General features: G+C 39.9%; 1 protein-coding gene and 1 non-coding gene across 2 annotated transcripts in view; one reads left to right on the top strand and one right to left on the bottom strand.

The window, feature by feature from the left end:
* LOC134793098 (hemocytin) overlaps window positions 1–24,225 on the top strand; it is a 98,763-nt gene that overhangs the window by 25,246 nt on the left and 49,292 nt on the right. The window contains exons 18-35 of the mRNA XM_063764623.1: window positions 318–510; window positions 1,110–1,198; window positions 1,433–1,652; window positions 2,809–2,979; window positions 4,435–4,571; window positions 5,243–5,361; window positions 5,611–5,761; window positions 6,256–6,434; window positions 9,841–10,021; window positions 10,857–10,987; window positions 13,611–13,731; window positions 14,083–14,226; window positions 14,751–15,000; window positions 15,699–15,827; window positions 16,403–16,629; window positions 22,096–22,248; window positions 22,702–22,900; window positions 23,123–23,392. Of these exons, the coding sequence (XP_063620693.1) occupies window positions 318–510; window positions 1,110–1,198; window positions 1,433–1,652; window positions 2,809–2,979; window positions 4,435–4,571; window positions 5,243–5,361; window positions 5,611–5,761; window positions 6,256–6,434; window positions 9,841–10,021; window positions 10,857–10,987; window positions 13,611–13,731; window positions 14,083–14,226; window positions 14,751–15,000; window positions 15,699–15,827; window positions 16,403–16,629; window positions 22,096–22,248; window positions 22,702–22,900; window positions 23,123–23,392 (3,064 nt within the window). The remainder of the gene's footprint in view (window positions 1–317; window positions 511–1,109; window positions 1,199–1,432; window positions 1,653–2,808; window positions 2,980–4,434; window positions 4,572–5,242; window positions 5,362–5,610; window positions 5,762–6,255; window positions 6,435–9,840; window positions 10,022–10,856; window positions 10,988–13,610; window positions 13,732–14,082; window positions 14,227–14,750; window positions 15,001–15,698; window positions 15,828–16,402; window positions 16,630–22,095; window positions 22,249–22,701; window positions 22,901–23,122; window positions 23,393–24,225) is intronic.
* Trnaa-agc (transfer RNA alanine (anticodon AGC)) lies at window positions 7,327–7,399 on the bottom strand. Its single transcript has one exon. It is a non-coding gene; the product is annotated as a tRNA-Ala (tRNA).

Raw genomic sequence — 24,225 nt, 5'->3', positions numbered from 1 at the left:
AGTTACCCTTCAAGGAAGATACAACACTGTATTCAGTTTAATATTTTCGCCTGTAGGTAAAGTTGACGAAATATAAAGTGCGTCGATCTTGTTCCAACTTGTTCGGGAGATCGGCTCACTTTATATTTCGTCAACCTTACTAGATTTTGTTATTATTCCAAATGAGTGAATACACACACTCATGCACACACATATACATACACACACACACACACACACACACACACACACACGCACACACACACACACATTGTACACATTACTTTTTTCATTTTCTTGTCAGAATTACATGCACTCAACATAATAATTGTCCTCAGGAAATGAACCTAACCCCTTTCACGGGCGAAGGCAAGCCGTCCTGCACGAAAGCCGTCAACCTCAAGTACCACGGACTGGACCTGCACCTCAAGCAAGGAGGCTTGGTGCTAGTCAACGGGAAGGAAGTGGCGTCGTTACCCGTGCACGTTGGAGACGTGTTGATTAGAGCTGCTTCGTCGCTTTTCCTTATTGGTATGTTACAGTGACACAGTTGACCTTGGGTGTACGGTATACCTAAAGCTCTGTTCAAGCAAAGTTCCTAAGATAGCGACCGTCTCCATACAAAATAATACGGCTAAATATGGTTGAGTAGTATGTACCTATTTTGTATGGAGACGGCCGCTATATGACGGCGCCGCTATAGGGACCGTGCGCGTTGGAGGGTCTGAATCGGAAACATATGTGTACATGTACCTACATTGCCAAAGCAAGTGCTACTATATTCTACCGTTCTCGTAGGTACGTTTCCTTGTGCATAGTAGGTTCTGCCATCTTGTGGGCTACATCGGAAGCATAAATGTCACATTTACGCCTCGCGCCAAAAATCTGACCGCTCCTATGCTGCTTCTATAGTTCATGCACGCCCCCTATCCTAGGAAACAAGAGCTTACAAATGCGAATTGATCTAGCTAACTGATCCTTCAGTAAAGTGTGTGTGTGTGTGAACATCTTTTGCTGTCTACTGTGAAAAAAAAAATGTTAAAAATAAGGCCCTGTCATTTATAAGGTTAAAAATTTGTACATGCCTACACTTTAATAGAGAAAATAATAATAAGAGTTATTTTTTTCAGTGCAACTTCCAAATGGAATAGATCTGTGGTGGGATGGCAACACTAGAGTTTTTGTCGATGTGCCACCAACGTTCCACGATAAAACTAAGGTAAATCTATTTGGTGATGTCAATCTTACAAAAAATCAATATCATTCAACATCATCGATCGCAGACGTTTCTGCTTGATACAAAATTAATTTACAGTTCTTTGAAAAATTCCCTCTGCTGTTTAGAATTCTCACTCAACTGATACAAATACAAACATATTGTTCCTTCATTGATGACATACTTTAGACGTCATTATGCCGATACTTATTAAAAAATAATATCTTTATCTCACAGGGTCTCTGCGGCACCTTCAACCTGAACCAAAAAGACGATTTCCTCACACCAGAGGGCGACGTCGAGCAGACCGCTCTCGCGTTCGCCAACAAATGGAAGACCAGGGAACTTTGTACCGATGTAGACGTGAAGGAGCCAGAGCATCCGTGCAAAACTAATGTTCAGAATAAGGAGTCAGCTGAGAAGTATTGCAGCAAGTTGAAGAGCAAGTTATTTGAACGTAAGTGTTGTTAGCTCTTGAGACACAAATTAAATGTTTCTTTAGGTAGGTTAGGTTAGGACGAAAATCAAGAGGACCGACATCATTGGCCACATCATCTGTTGTAGATGCTTGTTGCGGCGCTTGTGTGTTTATGGGGTCCCGCATCGCCGTTGATGGCTATAAACTCCTATAGCAGCGCGGCATTTCTTGCCACATCGATCGCACACAAAACGCGAGTCCGTAGGTGGCAGAGCACGATGAAGATTTTCCGCTTAAGGTGCTCCAGCCAGTCATCGTCATGCTTTGCGCACAATATTCAGCGCCATTTTTGAACGGAAATTTAGTTTTATTGTCAGTCTTCTTGTTCTATTCGTCCATGAAGTTGGTAAAGTCTCGGGTATTTGGTAATAAGCAACAGAAGACCAGGGAATTTTGTACCGATGTGGACGTGAAGGAGCCAGAGCATCCGTGCAAGACTAATGTTCAGAATAAAGAGTCGGCTGAGAAGTATTGTAGCAAGTTGAAGAGCAAGATATTTTGAACGTAAGCGTTGTTATTAAGCTCTTGAGACGTAAATTAAATGGTTCTATGAAGTGTATTCATCGTTACGTGGCTTATCATGTAAACCAGCGGTCGGCACCAGGCGGCCCGCGGGCCGCATGCGGCTCGAGAACCTCTCACTTGCGGCTCGCGAGCCTCCCTGGCTATTTTGTATGTAATATTGGCAAACGACTATGTCTGATAAAGTCATAAATATGAACAAAGTGCGGCCCACTTCGTTAATTACTATGTGGCCCTTATTGGCTGCTAAAAGGTTGGCAGCCACTAATGTAAACAAACAAACGTCAAATCCATAGAAAATCTAGACATCGTAATGTCAGATGTGTTAAAGGTGATCCGTTCGTTATTGATGAAAATCTTATTAGAAATTATATTTTTCAGTGGTTATTTGGTTGATTTCAATACTTTGTGAGTTTCTTTAAGTACACAACAACATTTTAAGTGTTGATTACTGAGTAATTCCAGACAACAAAATTATAATGCCTTCGAGAAGTGTTTGTACTCGTATACATGATAGGACAAGTAAGGATGAATACGCTTTAGGTAGGTTACGTTAGGACGAAACTCAAGAGGACCGACAACGTCTATATAAATTAACGCATTTATTTTACAGCCTGCCACTGGCACGTGTCAGTGGACCCGTACTACGACGAGTGCGTGTACGACATGTGTGCGTGCGCCGGCGACGCGTCCAAGTGTCTGTGCCCCATCCTCGGAGATTACGCTATGGCGTGCGCCAAGAGCGGAGTGGAGATACAGTGGAGATACAACGTTAAAGAATGCGGTATGTATAACTACAAATACACACGTGAGCCTCTTTTAAGTTATACCTTATAAAACAAAGTCCCCTGCCGCGTCTGTCTGTGTGTGTGTATAGTTCGACCACAGAAACTTTGCAGCGCAATAATTTGACAGCGAATGTTTTTTAGCAGTCAGTAAACGTCATTCTCTATGGTATGTGTTTGTCAAAATCGTTTAAATATTTGTTGTGTTTTGTGATGAACGGGAAAAACATGGTGAAACCTTACAAAATCGGCGTGCGGGAATTACTTTTCCGCATGACGAATAATTTTACACTAGTAAAAAATCAGCGCTAGGCGATTCAAGCTCAAAAACGACAATGTTTACAAAATTTTGAGTTGATGACGGGTAAGTGGAATGAAGCATTTTAATACTTGCACCATATCTATTACATAAATAGTTACTTTATTATAATATTGGTTTAGACTAAGGTTTCACAGCAATTGGAACACACCTAATAGGTATAGGCATACTATTACCTTATGAACTTCCTCTAACATTTCGAGAAACCCATTCGAGCTGGGTTTTGAGATCGAAGTCCTCTAACCCACAACCTCCATGCTTAATGCTTACGCCATGGGTGCCTACTAGTTAAAGCTTAAATTTATTTCGAATGTATGTTTATTCTTTTAATGGTTCATTTCGTTTTTCCGAAATCCGAAGTTCACGAATTGCGGGCAATTTCTTTTTCAATATAATTACGCCTTAATGGGAGTAAAAGAGAAAGATGCTCGCAATTTGCGAACTTCGGTGTTTGCGGTAGGCTCTCTGTACCTATTTACCGCTAGGCCGTCGCGGATATTACAAAAGCTCAATCATTTTGATGAAGCCAAATGTCATACTCTCCCAAATCTCCCAATATTATTTATCAACATTTAGTATATGTATCCATATTAATAGTGACATATATTGTTGGAATTAAATGTATTTAACCATAAATGCACAGCTTAAATTTTTCATAGACGGTAAATATTGTAGAAATTTCACAAGTATCAAGACTCTTTAATCCATTTTCTGTGGTGTTGTCACATACTGATTTTTAAAAACTACTTTTTATCTAGCGCTGCAAAGTTCCTGTGGTAAAAACACTATGTATATGTTCGCGATAAACTCAAAAACTACTGAATAGAGTGATTCTTGAGGAAGGTTTAGGTGTATAATTTGCTAATCCGTGCGAAGCGGGCAGTACGCTAGTAAGAGATATGGGTATCATGAAAAGGGTCTCTGTACGAGAGTATAAGCCTTTGTGTGAGATGATGTACCGGTTGACCATTCTATCCACTGCGCCAATAGCTTTTCACAATGACGGTCGAAGACTAGAATTGTCCAACTGGCCGATTCCAAGCTTTTTCCTGAATAGTCTGTATAGATACAGTCCGCTTTATATTACGTCGGTTACTATTATCACATTACTAACGATTGCATTTTTTTTAAACAGAACTGTCGTGTACCGGCGGACAAGAATACACCGTATGTGCTGACAGCTGCCAACGAACTTGCTCGGACGTGGCGCTGTCAGTGCGCGGGCAATGCAAGCCATGCTGCGTGGAGGGCTGCGCCTGCCCCGTTGGTCAGGTATGTTGTGGTTTATCAACAAGTGTATACTTATAGCAATCACCTTGATTACTGAGGGTATACGTTAGTTTCTGACAATACACGTGTACGAATGACGCACTGTCTTGAGGCAATGGGGTTGGCCGGTCGAAGTATTTAGTAGATGGCGCCAGCATAGCTTGCCCTGTCAATCCCTAGAATAGTGTCAAGGTTTTGGTTTTTTTTATGGAATTTTATGCCCTGCCCTTTAAGCCAAATCTCATAGATAAAGGGGCTATGATGGCGCCATCTATGCAAACCTCTGACAGTTGCCAACCCCATTTAAAGTTTGAACCATGAGTTGACAGCTGCGCTTGTCTCGTTTGTCGGGTATGTTGACATGGTATAGCAAGAATACACCGTATGTGCTGACTGTCAACGCACGTGGGACATTGCCTTGTTGGAATGCAAACAATATAAACCATGCTGTGTTGAGGAATTTGTTGAAAATTTCTTTATCCTTAATACTATATTAAATATATTAAAAACGGGACTTTCGACTTAAAATACGTGAGTGACCCGTTTTTAATATATTTAATATGTCTGTGTCTCACGGAAGTTTTGGTATTAAAATCCTTAATACTGTTAAAATAAAGTTTATACCTAATTAATGTTTCTTATGCTCTGTTAAATGTTCTATTGATGTCGTGCAGGTTGTGGACAGCAACAATGTTTGTGTGCCAGTGGGCCTGTGTCCCTGCTTCCATAAGGGTATGCAGTTCGATTCCGGATACAAAGAAGTCAGAGCTGGACGCAGAGAGAGGGAACTTTGGTAAGATTTTTATTCGCAAACGTAAACGTCATTCCTTTTACACTTACTTATCGTTTTCCACGTGATATGAATTAGTTTTTTATGTTTTTTTTTCTGATTTACTTAACCGTTTAACCGACCAGATTTAAAAGTCTACATTTTAAACCAAGAACCCACTTTATACTCACAAAAATTATGCATAAGAAAAAAAGTACAAAATCATGATGGTGGGGTGGGATCAAAATATTTTTCAATTACGACATTTTTTAGCACATGCGTCGGCGCACGATGGGAGTGCGTGCCAGCCACGCCTTACGACATACAGAACTATCCGCCGGCAGAAGATCTTCGCAGCAACTGCAGTGCTGCCAGTCACATGGAGTTCACTACTTGTGAGGTCGCCGAGCCGCTGACATGCAAGGTAAATTGGGCTTTATGTACATTACCATATCAGACTACAGGACTTCTCAGACCAGCGAGCCTCTGACGTGTAAAGTAAATAGAGCTTTGTGCCCAAGGACATAGAGTTCACGCTTCAGGACTACGTCTTCGTTAAGGATCTGGGATAAGTAACTGCTCAGCTGCCAGCCATATGGAGTTCACTACTTGTTTGTGGAGTCGCCGAACCACTCACGTGCAAGTTAAACAGATCTTTACTGTCAAGGATTTAGAGTTCAGACTCCAAAACTATCCTCCAGCCGAAGATCTCCGCGTTGACAGTTCAGCAGTCAACCAAATGGAGTTTTTACTACTTGTTAAGTCGCCGAACCGGTGACATTCAAGGTGAATTGTGCTCCAAGGATTCAAAGTTGCCTATACACAGCACTTGCGTTGGTGCGCTAAGTTTAATGTGGGACATTTAGTTAAATTAACAACTTCTTAATCATTTTATTTAATTTCATACTTTTTCTTCAGAACATGCACCTACCCCCATCCACAACCACCAAAGAGTGTCGGCCAGGTTGCCAATGCAAGAAGGGATACGTGTTAGATGCTAGTAGCAATAAGTGTGTACTCGCGACGGAGTGCCCCTGCCACCACGGCGGGCGGAGCTTCCCTGACGGACATGACATGCAGGAGGAATGCAACAAATGGTAATGTTTACTGTTATTTTGACGACCGGTCTGGCCTAGTGGGTAGTGACCCTACCTGTGAAGCCGATGGTCCTGGGTTCGAATCCCAGTAAGGGCATTTATCTGTGTGATGACACAGATATTTGTTCCTGAGTCATGGTTGTTTTCTATGTATTTAAGCATTTATATGTATGTATATTATATATATCGTTGTCTGAGTACTCGCAACACAAGCCTTCTTGAGCTTACTGTGGGACTTAGTCAATCTGTGACATCAAAGAATGTCTTATAATATTTATTTATTATTTTTATGACTGCGCAAAATCAATACTTACACCTTATAAAACAAAGTCCCCCGCCGCGGCTGTCTGTTTGTATGTTCGCGAGAAACTCTAGAACTACTGAACGGATTTTCATGCGGTTTTCACCTATGAATAGAGTGATTCTTGAGGAAGGTTTAGGTGCATAATTTGTTAACCCGTGCGAAGCCGGGGCGGAGCGGGTCGCTAGTCTTGAGAATAAAGGTTATGTTGCAACCGGGGATATTTTATTTATTTAAAATCATGTCGGTACCAACCAAAATTTATAAGTACAAGGTGTGTTAATTAGTGTTAACCACCGCCACATAGATACTCACTAACCTACTTATACATATGTATGACGTAGCTATGTAGAGTAGAAATAGGAGGTGAAAATATTTCAAAATACCACTCCGATCTGGGCACTAATATATATTATCGTGAGATGCCAACCAAAACTCACTAATTCTAATTATTATCACAAGTTAAGAGCCATAGTAAACTGTGCTAGAACCAAAATAAGGAAAATTTTTGTTTATTTTTTTTTATAATTAGTGATATTTGGTGGTCACCTGAGGATATTATAATTTTGTTAAAATAAAAAGTTAACCCTTTGGAGGCGCGGGGTATCGATCCCCGTACCTCTCGCATGCTAAGCGAGCGCTCTACCATCTGAGCTACGCCCCCGGTTGATATCTCATTCGAAATATCACACCACTTTACGACCATTCGCACTTTCTTACATAAAATACTCCATATAGATAAGTAAAATGAATTTTTCAGTTTTTGAATAATAGATATTATGTAATTTGAATGTGTGGTGAAAGTGCAATGTAGCGAATGGTGGCTTGAAACCTTTTGGAGCTGAACGCGAAATGCTCCATGGAATGTGCGTAAAGTACCTTTCACTTTTGCACTGGTTGTAATGCGTAGCATGTTTGTTTGTCAATAAGGACACAATATTGCTTAGGTATATATTGAATTATGTATGAAATAATGACCTCTCATAGTTATAATATTATTTTATTACCTTATTTTTCATAAAGTCAAAGCTATACTATTTTTAGTGTGAATAACTACAAATCAATCAGGGGCCGATTGCATAACAAACTACAACTAATATTACAAGCGGAACTCCTTATTTAATAAGTGAAATTAGAAAAGGAGTTCCGCTTGTAATATTAGTTGTAGTTTGTTATGCAATCGGCCCCAGGTTATTTATAATAGAACACATTTTTACAAGCTTTTATTTAGTTTCACCTGACCGTTGTCTGTCTGTCTGTAATCAAATCTTGCAAGTTAAATTTGATCCACTTCCCGGTTTCCGATTGAGCTGAAATTTTGCATGTATAAATCGGATGACAATGCAATTTTATGGTACCAACGAGCTGATCTGATGATGGAGACAGGAGGTGGCCATAGGAACTATGTGATGAAACAACGCAACATAATTGTATTAGGGGTTTTTAGAATTGTCTCGATGAGTATTAGTTGTCAGTCTTATGAAAAGTACAGTCGGCGATAAAAACTTGTACCAAAAATGAAATTTTTGCCAAAAACTTATTACTAGGTTAATTTAGCACAAAATAGTCAGGGTGAAGAGTTAAAGCCTCCTTGACGCTCAATATTTCTAATGATTCTGATTAGGAAAAATATATAAAAAGAGGGTCAAAGGTTATGTACATATGTCCTGTCATACACTGCCAAACCCTATAAGGTAAACGTACTGGTGCTCGACGCGGTCCCAGTACATGTCATCTTGAAACTTAAGTCAATTATCAATAGAGGTGACAACAAGGTGTCATCTATTGGGCATTAGCATGTCGAGCACTAGTACGTTTACCTTACATGCTTACGTAAATCATACAAATATCGTGACTACTTTGAAAAAAACTGGTACCTAGTTCTGTCAATCAAAAAAATGTGGTAACTACCTATGTACGGGATGCGTACAGAGGTACCTACTGAGTTTTAACATTGAGTAGCAGTACAATTTCAAAGTAGTGACGATATGCAATAATACAATTAAATATAGGTATGTTAATCATCATAAAATATTATTAGATAAGTAATTAAGGTCCCTGCTACAATATCTAACGTTGTTTTAGATAGTGTTCTCAAAGTCGTTATGTTTACTCGCGGATTTATCTGTCTGCTCCTTTATCTGAGTCGCAAATGATGTATTTAAATATTATGTAAATCTGGAACCGTTATACGTATCTAATAGACATATAAACGGTCGTAGGTATATTGAATATTTACGGCGATAAGTTCTTGGGTTATTGAGATATCTTTGTGTTTATACAGTTTTCTTGAGAGCTAATCATAATTTGTTACCTAGTCAAGTGAATCATTGTATTTTACGTCACAACTCACTACCTATGGTGGATACATCCAGTTGTTACAAGTTGCAGATGTTGTGCATAGTTATTTTCCATCGTATTTTCACGGAAACGTACGAACGTGTCTTGCTATTTCAGTCAGTCTCGATACAAAAAGTACTTAGGTTGACTGAAGTAACATGACAAATACGAACGTTTTCGAGAAAATATGATAGAAAACAATTATGCACTACATCTGTATGTAGGCACCTATACAGGGTGTCCCTAGCCATTGGACAAAGCCGAAGTGTACATATGCATTAGGGTATTTAGAACCAGTATACAAAGTATCATAACAATCGGTGTAGCGGTTACGAAGAAATTAACAAATTACGACTTTTTTACTTTGGAGCAATCTGTATGCGTTAGTTGCTCCTGAGGTAATAAATAGTATGAAACCTTCGACCGTTTTGATTATCTTTTTTATTTATGACATTAATAAGATTCTGACTTTTGACAAATGTCATCATTGCCGCACATTTTCAAACAAGTTGTCAAAAGCACTGCCAATAATTAATACTTGATTAATACAGTATATTTATTTTTGTTGTCGATTATTGGAAATAACTTTTGTTTGATAGTTAATTTTTTTATCTTGTGTTCTAATTAAAAAAATATTACCGTTAGAGCATTTCTGAGAAGTAACCCTACGTGGGATTTCAGGGTTTGTCCAATGGCTAAGGTCACCCTGTATAAAGTACGTAGATTGACTAAATATGAACAGTTTGTTTTTAATTAATTCCACAGTAAATGCACAAACGGCAACTGGAACTGCACCGACCTGCAGTGCCCAGGCATCTGCTCCGCGTGGGGCGACTCGCATGTGACCACCTTCGACGGCAGAGAGTACGAGTTCGAGGGGGTGTGCACGTATCTGCTGGCTAAGGGCAGTGCTGACGCGAGTGATGGCTTTGAAGTGCAGATACAGGTGTGTAATATGGCTTTAGGTCTACAAATGATACCATTAATTTGTAGGCTGGGTCTGCACTGCGGCAGACATGGCTCAGTCCGCGATTTCGTCGCGTCGCTACAAGTACATGCGGTCCACACCAATTTTGGTGTCTAGCAGTAGTAGTTGCCGCGCACCGCTACGAAACGGACGCCTGCTCGCGCTTGCGCCACCTTGCGGCCATATCTGTCGGTAATAGACGCGTTTTATTAGAGAATAGAGAGTGAACCTTCTGTACCTAGTACTATCCATTATTCTGTGACTGCGGTATTATATCTATCAATATCAAGGTTAAGTACCTACGCTTAGCTTTACGGTCTTGACTCATTTAGCAAAAAACATTAAATAATTATTACACACATGTGCTTTTTTGTAGGTGGAAAATAAACGTGATTATAACCCCTACTCTTCCTCTATTTTGAGCATGAAACAATTCTAACTTTTCACAAGCTTTTATTTAACTTGCCATGTACCTATATATATATTCTTTTTGTATATATGTAACTAAGGGTCAAATCTTGCAAGTACAAAAAGTGTAAAATTTGACCCACTTCCCGGTTTCCGATGAAGCTGAAAATTTGCATGCATATGTAAGTCGGGTGACAATGCAATATGATGGTACAATCGAGCTGATCTGATGATGGAGACAGGAGATGGCCATAGCTACTCTGTGATAAAACAACGCAACCTAATTGTGTTTGTTGGTTGAGGTTTTTAGAATAGTCTCGTAAAGAAAAGTACAGTCAGCGATAGAAGCTTGTACCAAAAATGAAATTTTTGCCAAAAACTTATTAAATTCTATTTTCGAATTTAGAATGCTCCATGTGGCACGACCGGCGCGACGTGCTCTAAAACGGTGACCCTAAAAGTCGGCAACGGGAAGAACGAGGAAATAGTCGAGCTTACCAAGGACGCACCTCTGCCCAACTTTTCTAAACTAGAGAGGTAAGTTTTTATTAATAGTAAAGCCTGACCAGGAATATATAGCTAGTTTGTTAGTGCACGACACCTTGCACTTTGTGACTATGCGCTGAAACTTGGCACAGTTGATTCTTAGCTGGTCATGAGCAGATACAGACCGGGAGACCTCGAGAGTCACGTCTCATTTAGCGGGGGGGGGAGGATGAGGAATTTTTTTTTGGAACCAAAACAATGCACTTTCTAACAAAAAAAAAAACATAAAATAGAAAAGACAAAAAAACGTATCTTGGATTTTTTCATAATTACCAATTTTTTTTTAAGTGTAGTAGAAATCTGAAAACAAAAAATATAGTTGTAAAGCTACACTTATTACGTTTAAGAAAATATATAGTTTATTATACAAAACTGTTGATAAATGGGAGATAAAAAATAATATTAAGCGTGGGTCAGAGTGATCTCAATACAAAATATTATGAATGTGGGAAAGTTACTTATAATTTGTTCTACAATCGTTTATTTTTTAGTTTTTCGTAAATAACTCGTAAACGGTAGCCCACAGCAAAAAAATATCTTTTACGTAAATAATCTGTTTCAGATTTCTTATAAAATAAGTGCTCCTTTTTTTCGCTAAGGTCAATATTAAAAAAAATATTGAAGGGAGAAAATAAATACTAAGGTCCTCTTTTTTAGTCATTCATAAATAACTCGTAAAGGATGTCCAATAGCAAAAAATATTTTAACACAAGAATAATTAGCATAAAATTTCCTACAAATAAGGTTATTCAAACTTTTTCGCTAGGATCAATATTTAAAAAGGGGACCTTAGAATTTATTTTCTCTCTTTAATATCGTTTTTAATATTGATCCTAGCGAAAAAGTTCGAATGACCTTTTTTGTAGGAAATTTTATGTAAATTATTCATGTACTAAAAATTTTTTTGCTATTGGCCTTCGTTTACGAGTTATTTACGAATGACTAAAAAAGGGGACCTAAGTATTTATTTTCTCCCTTCAATATTTTTTTTAATATTGATGGTACCGAAAAACAGTAGTACTTATTTTATAAGAAATCTGAAACAGATTATTTACGTAAAAGATATTATTTTGCTGTGGGCTACCGTTTACGAGTTATTTACGAAAAACAAGAAAAATAAACGATTGTAGAACAAATTATAAGTAACTTTCCCACATTCATAATATTTTGTATTGAGATCACTCTGACCCACGCTTAATATTATTTTTTATCTCCCATTTATCAACAGTTTTGTATATTAAACTATATATTTTCTTAAACGTAATAAGTGTAGCTTTACGACTGTATTTTTTGTTTTCAGATTCCTGTTACACTTAAAAAAAAAATTGGTAATTATGAAAAAATCAAAAATACGTTTTTTAGTCTTTTCTACTTTATGCTTTTTTTTTGTTAGAAAGTGCATTGTTTTTGTTCCAAAACTAGATTCCTCATCCTTAATTTATCCGAAAATGATATATTACATTCCCTAATAGGTATAGTTTTAGAGAAATGTTGCTCCAAGTGAAGCGCGGCAGCGTCGAACTTTCCCCCTCCCCCCTCACTAAATGAGAGGTGGCTCTCGACGGCTCCCGGTCTGTATCTGCTCAAGACTAGCTAAGAATCAACTGTGCCAAGTTTCAGCGCATAGTCTCAAAGTGCAAGGTCCCCATACAACGGTGTGCAGTAACAAAGCAGCTAATATGATCACGCATCATGTTGCGGAATTTCACTGGAACTATTTTTTTCATACTATACCAGGCGTGGCTCACTCCGCGATTTCGTCGCTTTGCTACAGTAGCTTGGTGGCTAATGGCCAATTTTGGTGGCTAGCCATAAGCCGCGCGTGGCACTGTCGTCACCTAGCGGCCATATCTGTCCTGATCGTAACAGACGCATTTTGTTAGAGAGTGAGTCTTCTGTACCTAGTACTATTATTTATTCTGTGACTATACTGAACTGCCACCCTATACCTACATGAGAATAACAGCGTCCTCTTGACAATGATCATATATGTATTTCTGGTCAGGCTTTAGTTTACCAAACAAAAATACCTAATACACACAAACGCTACAAAATAGTGCCAACGGAGTAACAGTGACAAAGATTCATAATTTGTGTATGATTTTAAGTCTTAATAAGACAATTTAGTGTTTAAAATTTGACAGCTAAACGAGATGGCGCTGTACGGCTCCTTATTATGTGTGATCATAAAACATATGGCGCAATACAACGCCATCTGTTTCGGCTGTCAAACTACGGGGCACGTTTATTTCTTAGACTTTATCTATCTATTATTTTCGAATCTATTTTTTATTGCTTATGCATACTTGCTTCGCTCGCTTTCGCGTATGGTTTGGTCAAGGTTAACCCAACACGTTTCTCATCGCTTCGCTCGTCGTCGCACCTGGCGGCCTAGCCAAGGTGACGATCGCTTGCGCTTCGCCATCGAATCGCTTTGTGTCTCTATCACACTTCCATATTAGTGTGACAGCGAGCGACAGTTGCATTTCGTTCGCTACGGAGCGTTAGCGATTGGCATGTTGCGTACGGGGCCTGCCTTTTAACTTTGGCAAATGCATATTCAGAATCAGAACACGTATTTTTGTCATTCTTGAAATGTTTGTTTTCTGTTCAGAATAAAGCTGCGTATCGCCGGTATCTACGTGTTCCTAGATGTGCCGAGTTTGGGCATGAGCCTGCAGTGGGATCGTGGCATGCGTGTCTACGTTAAAGTGGACTCTATGTGGCGTAACAGAGTAAGTACCTATAGCTAAAATATCCGTATTTATTCTAAAATAACGTTTTTTTTAAGTATATTGAATTCATAATATCTTTTGAAATTGTTTACAAATAATAACCTTCACCAACCTATAACCCAATTGCTACAAACTTTACGATATCTGTTGATTCTTTTAACGAACCGGCTATTGAAAGAACTTCTTGATGATGTTCTTTAAAATAAGATGCATACCTACAGTTTTTAAAGGGTCGGCATGTGACACGCCTGGAGCCGATATCGTAAACTACGGTAACTGCCTACCTTCAAGCGGGCTTTACGCATGTTTGCTACTAATAATGTGGTATAAAAAATGACACTTGTTTCTCAGGTGAAAGGTTTGTGTGGCAACTACAACTCGGATTCCCGCGACGATTTCCAAAAGCCGGAAGGTGGCATTGCCGAGTCATCTGTGCTGATCTTCGCTGACTCTTGGAAGCTGAAACAAACTTGCCCCAAGCCTGTGGAAGTCGAGGTATGTATCTCCTCGTGACAATAATTACGGTTATGAACGAAGTTTCAAATATTTCTGTCAGACAGCAGCTGAGCTGTTCACTAGAACATTAGTGTTAGATAAGTGTAATTTGGCATACACAAAGTAGAAAAGAAACCACTAGACCGTGTTGCGTCTGATTGTGTGGTATTCTATTTACATGTCGCTGGCCCAATATTACAGGGTTCTATGTTTCACTTTTATCGAACTGAAATTTGAACATTGTCATAATGACATTAAGTCGAATTTCAACTATCTTGAAAATGAAAATGTAATATAGAACTTTCTAATATTGAGCCAGTGATGTAGGAACCTACCTTATGAACCTATCCCAGTTAAAATGCGGTATTACAGATTGCATGACGGCTTTAAATGCTGGCGTAAAATAAAAATGGGACATTGATAAAATTGCCGCCACTCAGCTTGTTAACTTAGTAGTCTTCCGTTGGACCATCTCAATGATACCATGATGAAACATTATTAATGGTCTTCTAATCCAATCGCAGGACCACTGCCGCCAACGTCCCGAACGCAAAGATTGGGCCACCAGCTCCTGCGGCGCGCTCAAACGCCACCCCTTCACCCTCTGCCACACCGAGGTTCCCCCCACCCCCTTCATCGAGCAGTGCGAGCGAGACGCCTGCGCTTGTGACTCTGGGGATGATTGTACCTGTTTGTGTACTGCGCTAGCGGCATATGCGCATCGGTGTGCGAATAGAGGAGTTGTTTTCAAATGGAGGACGAAAGATAGATGCCGTGAGTACCCCATAATATAGTGCCGTAGCATAAAATTAGATGTAAACTATCCGCATCACATGTAGATGATTGTGAGTGTGTGTATTGCGTCATCGGCGTATACACAAAAGTGTACGAATGGTGGTCTGGTGGTGAGCTGGTGCCCATGCGCTCTCAAACGCCATCGCCACCCCTTCACCCTTTGCCACACCGAGGTACCCAGGGCCGTCTTAAACTATGCTGGGGCCCCTGGGCACATAAGAATTTGGGGCCCCTTTGGAAAGTAAAGAAAGCTAATTAAACTAACATTTTTCTACTATGATCTTCTATTTATTGTGGGTAATCAAATATACTGTTACTGTCTGTCCTTCGGGGCCCCCTGAGGATGGGGGCCCTGGGCACGGGCCCCGTGTGCCCTTATGGTAACGACGGTACTGGAGGTACCCCCCACACTCTTCATCGAGCAATGCCTGCGCTTGCGATTCAGGGGAAGATTGCACGTGTGTGTACTGCGTTAACGGAATATTATATGGCGCTTAAACTATTTAAAAAAACTTGTTATTTATTATTAGACATAGGTACTAATTCCAAAGAAGCATAAACCACACACCACACTAAATTTTTCAGGGTACCTGACATTCAAAATCTGTGAATTTTTAACCTCGTACTTTTATGATGACACAATCTGTTATATTCTTATAATATTTTTCTATTAACAGCAATACAATGCGACGAAACTTGTGCCACCTACGACCCGTGTATATCGCCATGTCCCGAGGAAACCTGCGAGAACACCTACTACTACAAGGAAATACTGCCTATCTGCCAACGAGACACTTGCATTGAAGGTAAGAATACAACATCCTGAAGCCAGTAATATTTGCCCTTTAACCACCAAGAGACGTCAACAGACGCGCGTGGCTACAGCCACAGAATAAATAATAGTACTAGGTACAGAAGACTCACTCTCTAACAAAGCGCGTCTGTTACGATCAGGACAGATATGGCCGCTAGGTGGCGACAGCGCCACGCGCGGCTGGCAGTGGGCCCTATTGCTTTAAACATTTGACCAATCTGGTAATATTTGTTCAAGTCATTCCACGATCTCTTTGCCTCGGTAGCCATCGTACTAAAGCCACTCAATAGCAATTTTGATCTACTTGGTATTTCAGGATGCATGTCATATATCTATCCGATCTAGCCCCACTTCAATTTAAATATCATATATTCAAAACGCGAATTTTCGACTTTTTTTGTTTCTGATTCGATCACTGCGCTCCATTGCTTGCTGGCAAACTTTAGCTTTAATTCTCAACTCTTGAACTTCAGTCTTTGATGAATGATACAAGAAAAACTTATCTTGGTGGTGAACACGCTCAGAGATTCCTCTTGGCCTCTCAGTAATTTCAAATATTGTTAACAGGTTGCAAACCAAAGCCTGAAGAAAAGAAGCAGTGTCCAGAGGGACAAATTTCCTTCAACATCACCTCAAACGAATGCGTATCTCGCGGTCGCTGCAAGCCCGTCTGCATGACGCTACCGGACGGAACACAAATTCTGGAGGGCGAGGTGTTGGAGCAGGATGCTTGTCATACTTGCCGCTGCTCTAAGAAAGAAAGGATCTGCACTGGCCAGCCCTGTTCTACAGAGGTGAGTTAGGCCCATTTGCACCATCCCACTAACCCGGGGTTAAACGGTTAAACCGTTAACCCAGTGTCAAATTGTACTGGTAACCATGGTTACTCCAGGTTTAACCAACTGACCCCGAGTTAGTGGAATAGTGCAAATGGGCCTTATTTAGATAAAAAATAACCAAGATTACCCCCAACAGATTCTTTCTATTTATGCGCATCCAGCGCGCCGCGGGTGTACTGATGTGCCGTTAAATAGTTTTCAAAGTTGTTAAATTTCTATGAGAAGGGAGGAAGGAAAACCGGGCGAGAAGGTGGAAGGGAAAGGGAGAATTGGAAAATTTTGTATGGAGAGATAACTTCTGTTCAGATTAGAAATGTCTATGACATTTACCAGAAATTTCTGTAAACATTTCCAACATTGAGACAAAACTCAGTCTCGCGTAAGCCGCTAAGGTTATAGGACGCGTCACAGCGAATTAACCAGTGTTGTAATCTACGATCGTTAACACGTGTGCCGGTGTCTCGCCGACCGGTTTGACCTTTTTTTTTTTACCTGCCGTGGCCAGTGTAACTATCGGTGCCTCCTTATCACTCCTACGGTCTATGGCCGCAAGGTGCTCCCCTAGCGGGTATTGCAGTTGAAACAGCAAATAACCTCGTAATTGCGACTTGTTGGGCTTAATTTACCTATAATATATTTTCACTGAAATGCCCTCGTGCAAGAAGTGCGATTTACGGTTCGATGGCGATGGGGATGTCCAGTGTTCCCAGTGTGGTGGTTTTTACCACTTTAGATGCTCCGGGGTGCAAGAAACAACCTTTAAAAGAATGACGGCCGATAAGAAGTCGAGTTGGCGGTGTATTTCATGCCGTCAATGTGATAGTAGCGATGTACTGGCAGACTTAGTAAAGGAAGTGAAAGGATTTAAATCGCAATTCAATAAAATGCAGGAAGGATTGGACCAGGCTAACCAGGGTATCACAAATATTGAGGGCAAGCTCGGTATGCTTGAAACCAGATTGGATGACCTCACTACGAGGCTTACTCTGGCAGAAGCCAAGGTCGACCGCCTCCCGGCAGTTGAGTCCAGTTTGAAGAGTCTTGAATCGGAGCTGGCCGCCTTAAAAGTAAATGAGAGTGGCCGGGAGCAGTTCGGTAGGCTTAATAACATCGAAATCAGTGGTGTTCCGCAGACGAATGGGGAGAACTTAATGTCCATCTTAGGCGGCATCTGTGTCACGGTCGGTTTCAATCTATGTGAAACTGACGTCGACACCATACATCGCGTGCGCCGCTTCCAGTCGTCGTTAAGCAGTAAGGAGAATGCGGACTCAAGGCCTCCTGCGATCATAGTTCGTTTCTGTCAGCGGAGGCGCAAGGACGAGCTGGTGGCGGCGGCGCGCGCGCGCCGCGGCCTCACCAGCGCCGACGCCGGCCTCACTGGGCCTGCGGTCCCCATTTATCTTAATGAACACCTAACAACCGGCAATAAGATATTACTGAGGAAGGCTCGTGATAAGAAGGTTGAGCTGAATTACGATTATCTCTGGGTAAAACAATGTAAAATCTTTATGCGCAAAAATGACAAATCAAGAGTGTTCGTCATTACTGACGACACCGACCTGAAAAAGTTAAAGTGACAGTTTACGTCTGTGTTTAAATTTCCGGTCTTTATTATCTGCGTAGGACTTATAGCTTATTTAGCCACTACTTATATTGTAAATTATTTCCTATTTTGTTGGGAGTCATGTATCAAATCAATACTAATGATTACTATAACTTTCGCAAGGTGTGAGTTATTCTATAACACGTACTTATTTCCTTATATAATTATTATTTTAAATTGGGTGCTCTTTTCTGATTTTGTTTTTATTTATGGTAACTTGTCTGATGAACAATGCATAAATTCAATCCACGTTCGTGCTTATTTTTTAAATTTAAATTTGTTTAGTGTCTGCAAATAATATATCTATTTATTATCAGAACGTGAGGGGTCTGCGGACTAAATCGCACTCATTTTTATCTAACGTAATAAATGCCTCGTACGATTTAATTTGTTTATCTGAGACCTGGCTCAATCCTGATTTTTTCAGCAATGAGTATTTTGATAGTAGGTATGAAGTGTTCAGACGTGACCGTGCAGGCCGCTCTGCGCAGCGCGGGGGCGGCATGCTGGTAGCGGCGCAGCGTGGGCTCAGTGTGTCCCGCCGGGACGAGTGGTGTGCGGCGCCGCGTCATGAGGAAATATGGCTCACAGTGGAGCCGCGGGCCTGCGCCGACGCGCCCCACTCCTCCCGTGCCTCGCGGCGTTCGCCATGCGTGCATGTAGCTTGCATTTACTTTCCTCATAACGATAACCATGCTAATTCACTTCTTTGCTTTTTTGATAATGCCGCTAGGCTAATGCATTCCCACCCTGATGATATTTTTATTTTACTGGGTGACTACAATATTTCCCACGCTTGTTGGTCTCTGTGCGGGGACCAAAACCGTCTCCAAATAGAGGCAAGCGATGACCCCATTGTGACCATGCTTTCTGATTTTATTGCACTAACCAGTGTACACCAGTTCAATGCGTGTTATAACCTTAATGGACGGGTTTTGGACTTAGTGTTGAGCAATGCTGACTGCATGGTTACCTCCTGTACCTCCCCGCTTACTCCCGAAGACCCTCAGCATATAGCTTTGGATATATCTTTAGCTCTAAATTTGACAACCTATTTGCCTCAATTAATACCGAATCAATCTACAAAGCCAGTATTTCATCGTGGAAACTTTGATCTCATTCGTAATGAATTATTAGTGACTGATTGGTCGTGTTTAAATGACCTTGACGTGGAGGATTCTGTTGCATATTTTTATTCTGTCGTTAGGAACCTCATAATAAAACATATCCCGCATAAATATATCAATGTCAACAATGGATACCCTCCATGGTTCTCCCGCGTCCTTATTAAAACTCGTAAACAAAAGCTTTCAGTCCATAAGCGATGGAAAGTGTACGGTAATCCACTGGACAGCGGAATTTGTTCTCTTAAGGGCAAGGGAACATAAGATGGAGTCTGAGTGCTACAATAACTACATCGCCTTTGCAGAGGACAAAATTTGTAGCAATCCGTCATACTTTTGGACCTTTATTAAGTCAAAATTTCCTACCAATAGCATGCCGGACCAAATGACATATCTTGGTAATACTTCCAGGGATGGAGACACCATAAGTAACTATTTTAATGACTATTTTAACTCTGTTTTTATTCCTGATCCACCCACTACTACCAGTTCTTTGCCAGTCCCAAATGATGACACTCTTGTTGATTTGCGGTCTATTACTATTACTGAAGATTGTGTACTCAGACATTTACAAAAAGTTGATATTAGAAAGGGTAGTGGTTCTGATTTGATCCATCCTATCTTTATCAAATCGTGCGCTCGTGAATTAGTCGTTCCGCTTACTAAAATTTTCACTAAATCACTGTCAAGTGGTCATTTCCCTGATTTATGGAAGAAAGCCCTTATCACACCTATATATAAAAGTGGCGATACCCAATTAGTGACTAATTATAGACCCATTAGCAAACTAAATATTTTCGGAAAAATATTTGAAAAAATTGTTTGTAACGAGATTAGGGCCGTAATTTGCCATCATATATCTCTGAATCAGCACGGTTTTTGTCAAGGTAGGAGTGTGGACACTAACTTACTTACTTTCACTGATTTTATTACCGACAGGATCTCATCCGGTTACCAGGTTGACGCCGTGTATACCGACTTTTCGAAATGTTTTGATAAAATAAATCATAATAACTTAAAAATTAAACTTCTCAAGCTCGGTATACATGGCGATCTTTTGAGATGGGTAAAATCATATCTTTCGAACCGAAGTCAGGCTGTTGCATTGAAGGGATATACATCGCGTTTTCTTCCCGTGCCATCCGGAGTACCACAAGGGTCACACCTTGGCCCGCTTCTTTTTGTCTTGTATGTCAACGACATAGCTAATTGTTTTCTAAACTCTGATCACCTAATTTATGCTGATGACACGAAAATATACAAATCTGTTACTTCGGAAGCGGATTGCCATGCATTGCAAGAAGACCTAGATCGTTTTTCCCAATATTGTTCAAATAATAATCTTTTCCTTAACCCCGACAAATGTTTTGTTATCAGCTTCAATCGTAAGCAAGACCCTATAATATATAATTATAAATTATCCCATTCAAATATTTCAAGAGTTTCCTTCATTAGAGATTTAGGAGTTACATTAGACTCGCAATTAAATTTTAATACCCACATAGATAACATTTGTAAGCGGGCATATAAAAATTTGGGCATGTTGCTTCGGGTAGGGCAGCCTTTTAAGCGACCTAGAACTTATAAGTTATTGTTTTTCTGTTTTGTCCGTAGCGTCCTCGAGTTCGGTAGTGTTATATGGTCACCGCAGTATCAGGTACATATTGATCGACTGGAGCGGATTCAAAACATTTTTATAAAATCTCTTAGTTATAGGACAGGTTTTCACTTCAATGACACCTCGACGGCTGCGAAGTACTTCAATATCCCTTCCCTCAGTAATCGTAGGATGTATTTGGATGTTATGTTTTTCTACAAAATTTGTAAAAATGCAATCCAATGCCCTAATCTTTTACAAAAAGTGCTTTTTAGTGTTCCGCACCGCCCCTTACGTTCTAGGCCCCTTTTTCACGTTACTTTTGCTCGCAAGAAATATGCGCAGCATACGTTTTTCAGACGAGTGCCCAACTATTGTAATAGACATCTAGGCAGGATTGATCCCTTTCACAAATCACTTACTACACTTAAAATCATGTTAAAGGAAAAAATATTATTGCTGTAACTACCTACTCTCTGAGATTTTATTTTGATAGCTATTGTTCCTTGATTTTTATCTATTTTTCTGTACTACGCTTCCTATTTTCAGAATTTCTATATTTCTTTTCTTGACCCTCGCTGTAATTATTATTATTATTCCGACTTTTTGCTGTAAGTATTATTGAGTTATTCTTGCTTCTTGTTGTATGTATCCTACCTTGGGCTTATGCTTGTACCTATTGTATACCAATTTTCAGTTACATGTATATTTTATGAACCTCCAGGTCTTTTTAGTATTAAGATTTATGTGCGTATTACGCACCTCTAACATATGTATCTTATATGACTGTATGTGTTCTGAATAAATTAAAAAAAACAAAAAAAAAAAAACAAAAAAAAACTATATATTTAAATCATTAACACAGTCAAATTGTCGTTGCTTATATATGTTTAATTTTAGATTAGCTTTAGTGATTAGTAGCACCGCCTACAATCTCTCTGCTTTGCCTTAAGGTTGACTGGTAGAGAATGATTTTGGCATTAAGTCCGCCTTTTGTACGATAAGTTTTCTTTTGTGCAATAAAGTTTAAATAAATAAATAAATAAATTGTGAGTTAGATTTTTTTATTCATTAACAATTTGAAATATTTACAGGCCACTCCCCCGCCAATAGTGATAACAACCCCTCACGACGAAGGCCTGAAATGCGTCCCGGGCTGGACGCCCTGGATCAACCGCGGTCCACCGGAGACAACTGCGGATGGACATTCAGTCGAGAAGGAACCTTTACCCAAGTTCAATGAAATGGTAAGTACTGTAGGGTTTGGAGGAGTATGTATATTGCATGCAGCTAAAAATTAAGCTCGATACTATGCATCAAACGCGCAGTTTAGTCATGTTTCTATTAAATTTATTTTTGTTAAACATGTGTATTCTCACACAAAATTGCCGGCCTAGGTCTACAAACAACATTACATTGAACTTTTTGGTTAGTACCACTGATTTTTGGACATTCCAAGCATTTTTTGAAAGAACTATAGACTCGTCCGGCAAGGCCCTATTTCCTGGCATTTATTAGTCTATGTTTATATTAGTGATTAGGCTTAGTAACCTATTGCATATGGCATTGGTAATGCTTACCTTATGCCATAACACAATCCACCTTGGGCTAACCGTGGGACTTAGTCAATCTGTGTAAGAATGTCCTATAATATTTAAATTTATTTATATTTTTATTTATATATTTTTACTTTCTTACAGCAAATCGGTCAGCCAATGTGCGGGAAACAGAACATGACGCGCATCAAATGCCGCACTACAGTGAACCACCAGACTCCCAAGGACACCGGCCTGAATGTAGAGTGCAGTTTGGAGAAGGGTCTAGTGTGCAATGAGATCGGGAACACGTGCCCGGACTTCGAGATACAAGTATACTGCCAGTGCGAGAAGGAAGAAGAAGGTAGGTCTTTCGTGGGCTGAGCGGTAAAACCCGATCAGTCTAGCAAATGGGTTTTGATATCGGAACTAAATGTGATATGAGTTCATATTAAATGCAAACATATCTAGACTTATCGGGTTTGAGTCCTCAGCCCTTCTCCCACTTGCACCACAAAGAGCCTAAAAGTCTTTATTCTGAATGTTTCATTTTTAACCTAGAAATAATTTTCTATATGTCGTTCTTTTTTGCCAGGTCGCTCCCTTCCCGAACCCACAAAACCTCAAAAGGAAGAAGAAGGAGGGGAAGTTTTCCAATGCCTGAACTCCAATCACCCGAATTACCCTCACCCCAGCGACTGCAATAAATTCTACGAGTGCACCCCAGACTTGCTGAACCCGTCGAAACCCCACGCGGTTCTCAAGTCATGCGCTCCAGGGCTCATGTATAGTAAGAAGCTGATGGTCTGTGATTGGCCCGCCAGCGTGATTGTGGATAGACCCGAATGTGGTTCAGGTGAGTTTTAGAGCAACTAATATAATAATTAGAAATATTGATGAAACCAGCTGAAATCCCCTCACTTAACCGACTGCAATAAGTTCTACGAGTGCACCCCAGACTTGCTGAACCCGTCGAAACCCAACGCGGTTCTCAAGTCGTGCGCTCCAGGGCTCATGTATAGTAAGAAGTCGATGGTCTGTGATTGGCCCGCTAGCGTTATTGTGGATAGACCCGAATGTGGTTCAGTTGAGTTTTAGAGCAACTCATATAATAATTAAAAATATTGATGAAACCAGCTGAAATCCCCTCACTTAACCGACTGCAATAAGTTCTACGAGTGCACCCCAGATGTACTGAACCCAAAATCAAATCAAATCAAAATCAAAAGCATTTATTGCAAACATATTACATAACATTAGGTAGGTAGGTACCTATACATAATATGGACCCTGCAAGGGCGCAGCAATCTTATAAATAAATAACAAACTAAGTACTACAGTAGTTTCTTCTTACATAACATTATACATATGAGATCACATTAGTGTATCGTAAGAGCTAATTTGCTTATGTTAAGCATAATATTAATTGCATTTATTTAATATAAAATCAAACAATATGGTTTAAGTGCAGATACCTAATACATATTTCTAATAATAATATGATACCTCATCATAAAATTCCTGCAGCGTGTAAAACGATTTCTCTGTTAAGTATTTATTAAGCGATCTTTTGAATAGATTTGGGTTTTCGATTTGTTTTATTGATTGGGGTATTTTGTTAAAGATTTTTATACACATCATGTGTGGTCCGGAATGAAATATGTTTAAGGTAGAAGTAGGCAAGGAAAG

The sequence above is a fragment of the Cydia splendana genome, chromosome 8 (assembly GCF_910591565.1).
Source record: "Cydia splendana chromosome 8, ilCydSple1.2, whole genome shotgun sequence".
NCBI classification, from domain to species: domain Eukaryota; kingdom Metazoa; phylum Arthropoda; class Insecta; order Lepidoptera; family Tortricidae; genus Cydia; species Cydia splendana.
This window is presented reverse-complemented; position numbering and strand designations above follow the sequence as displayed.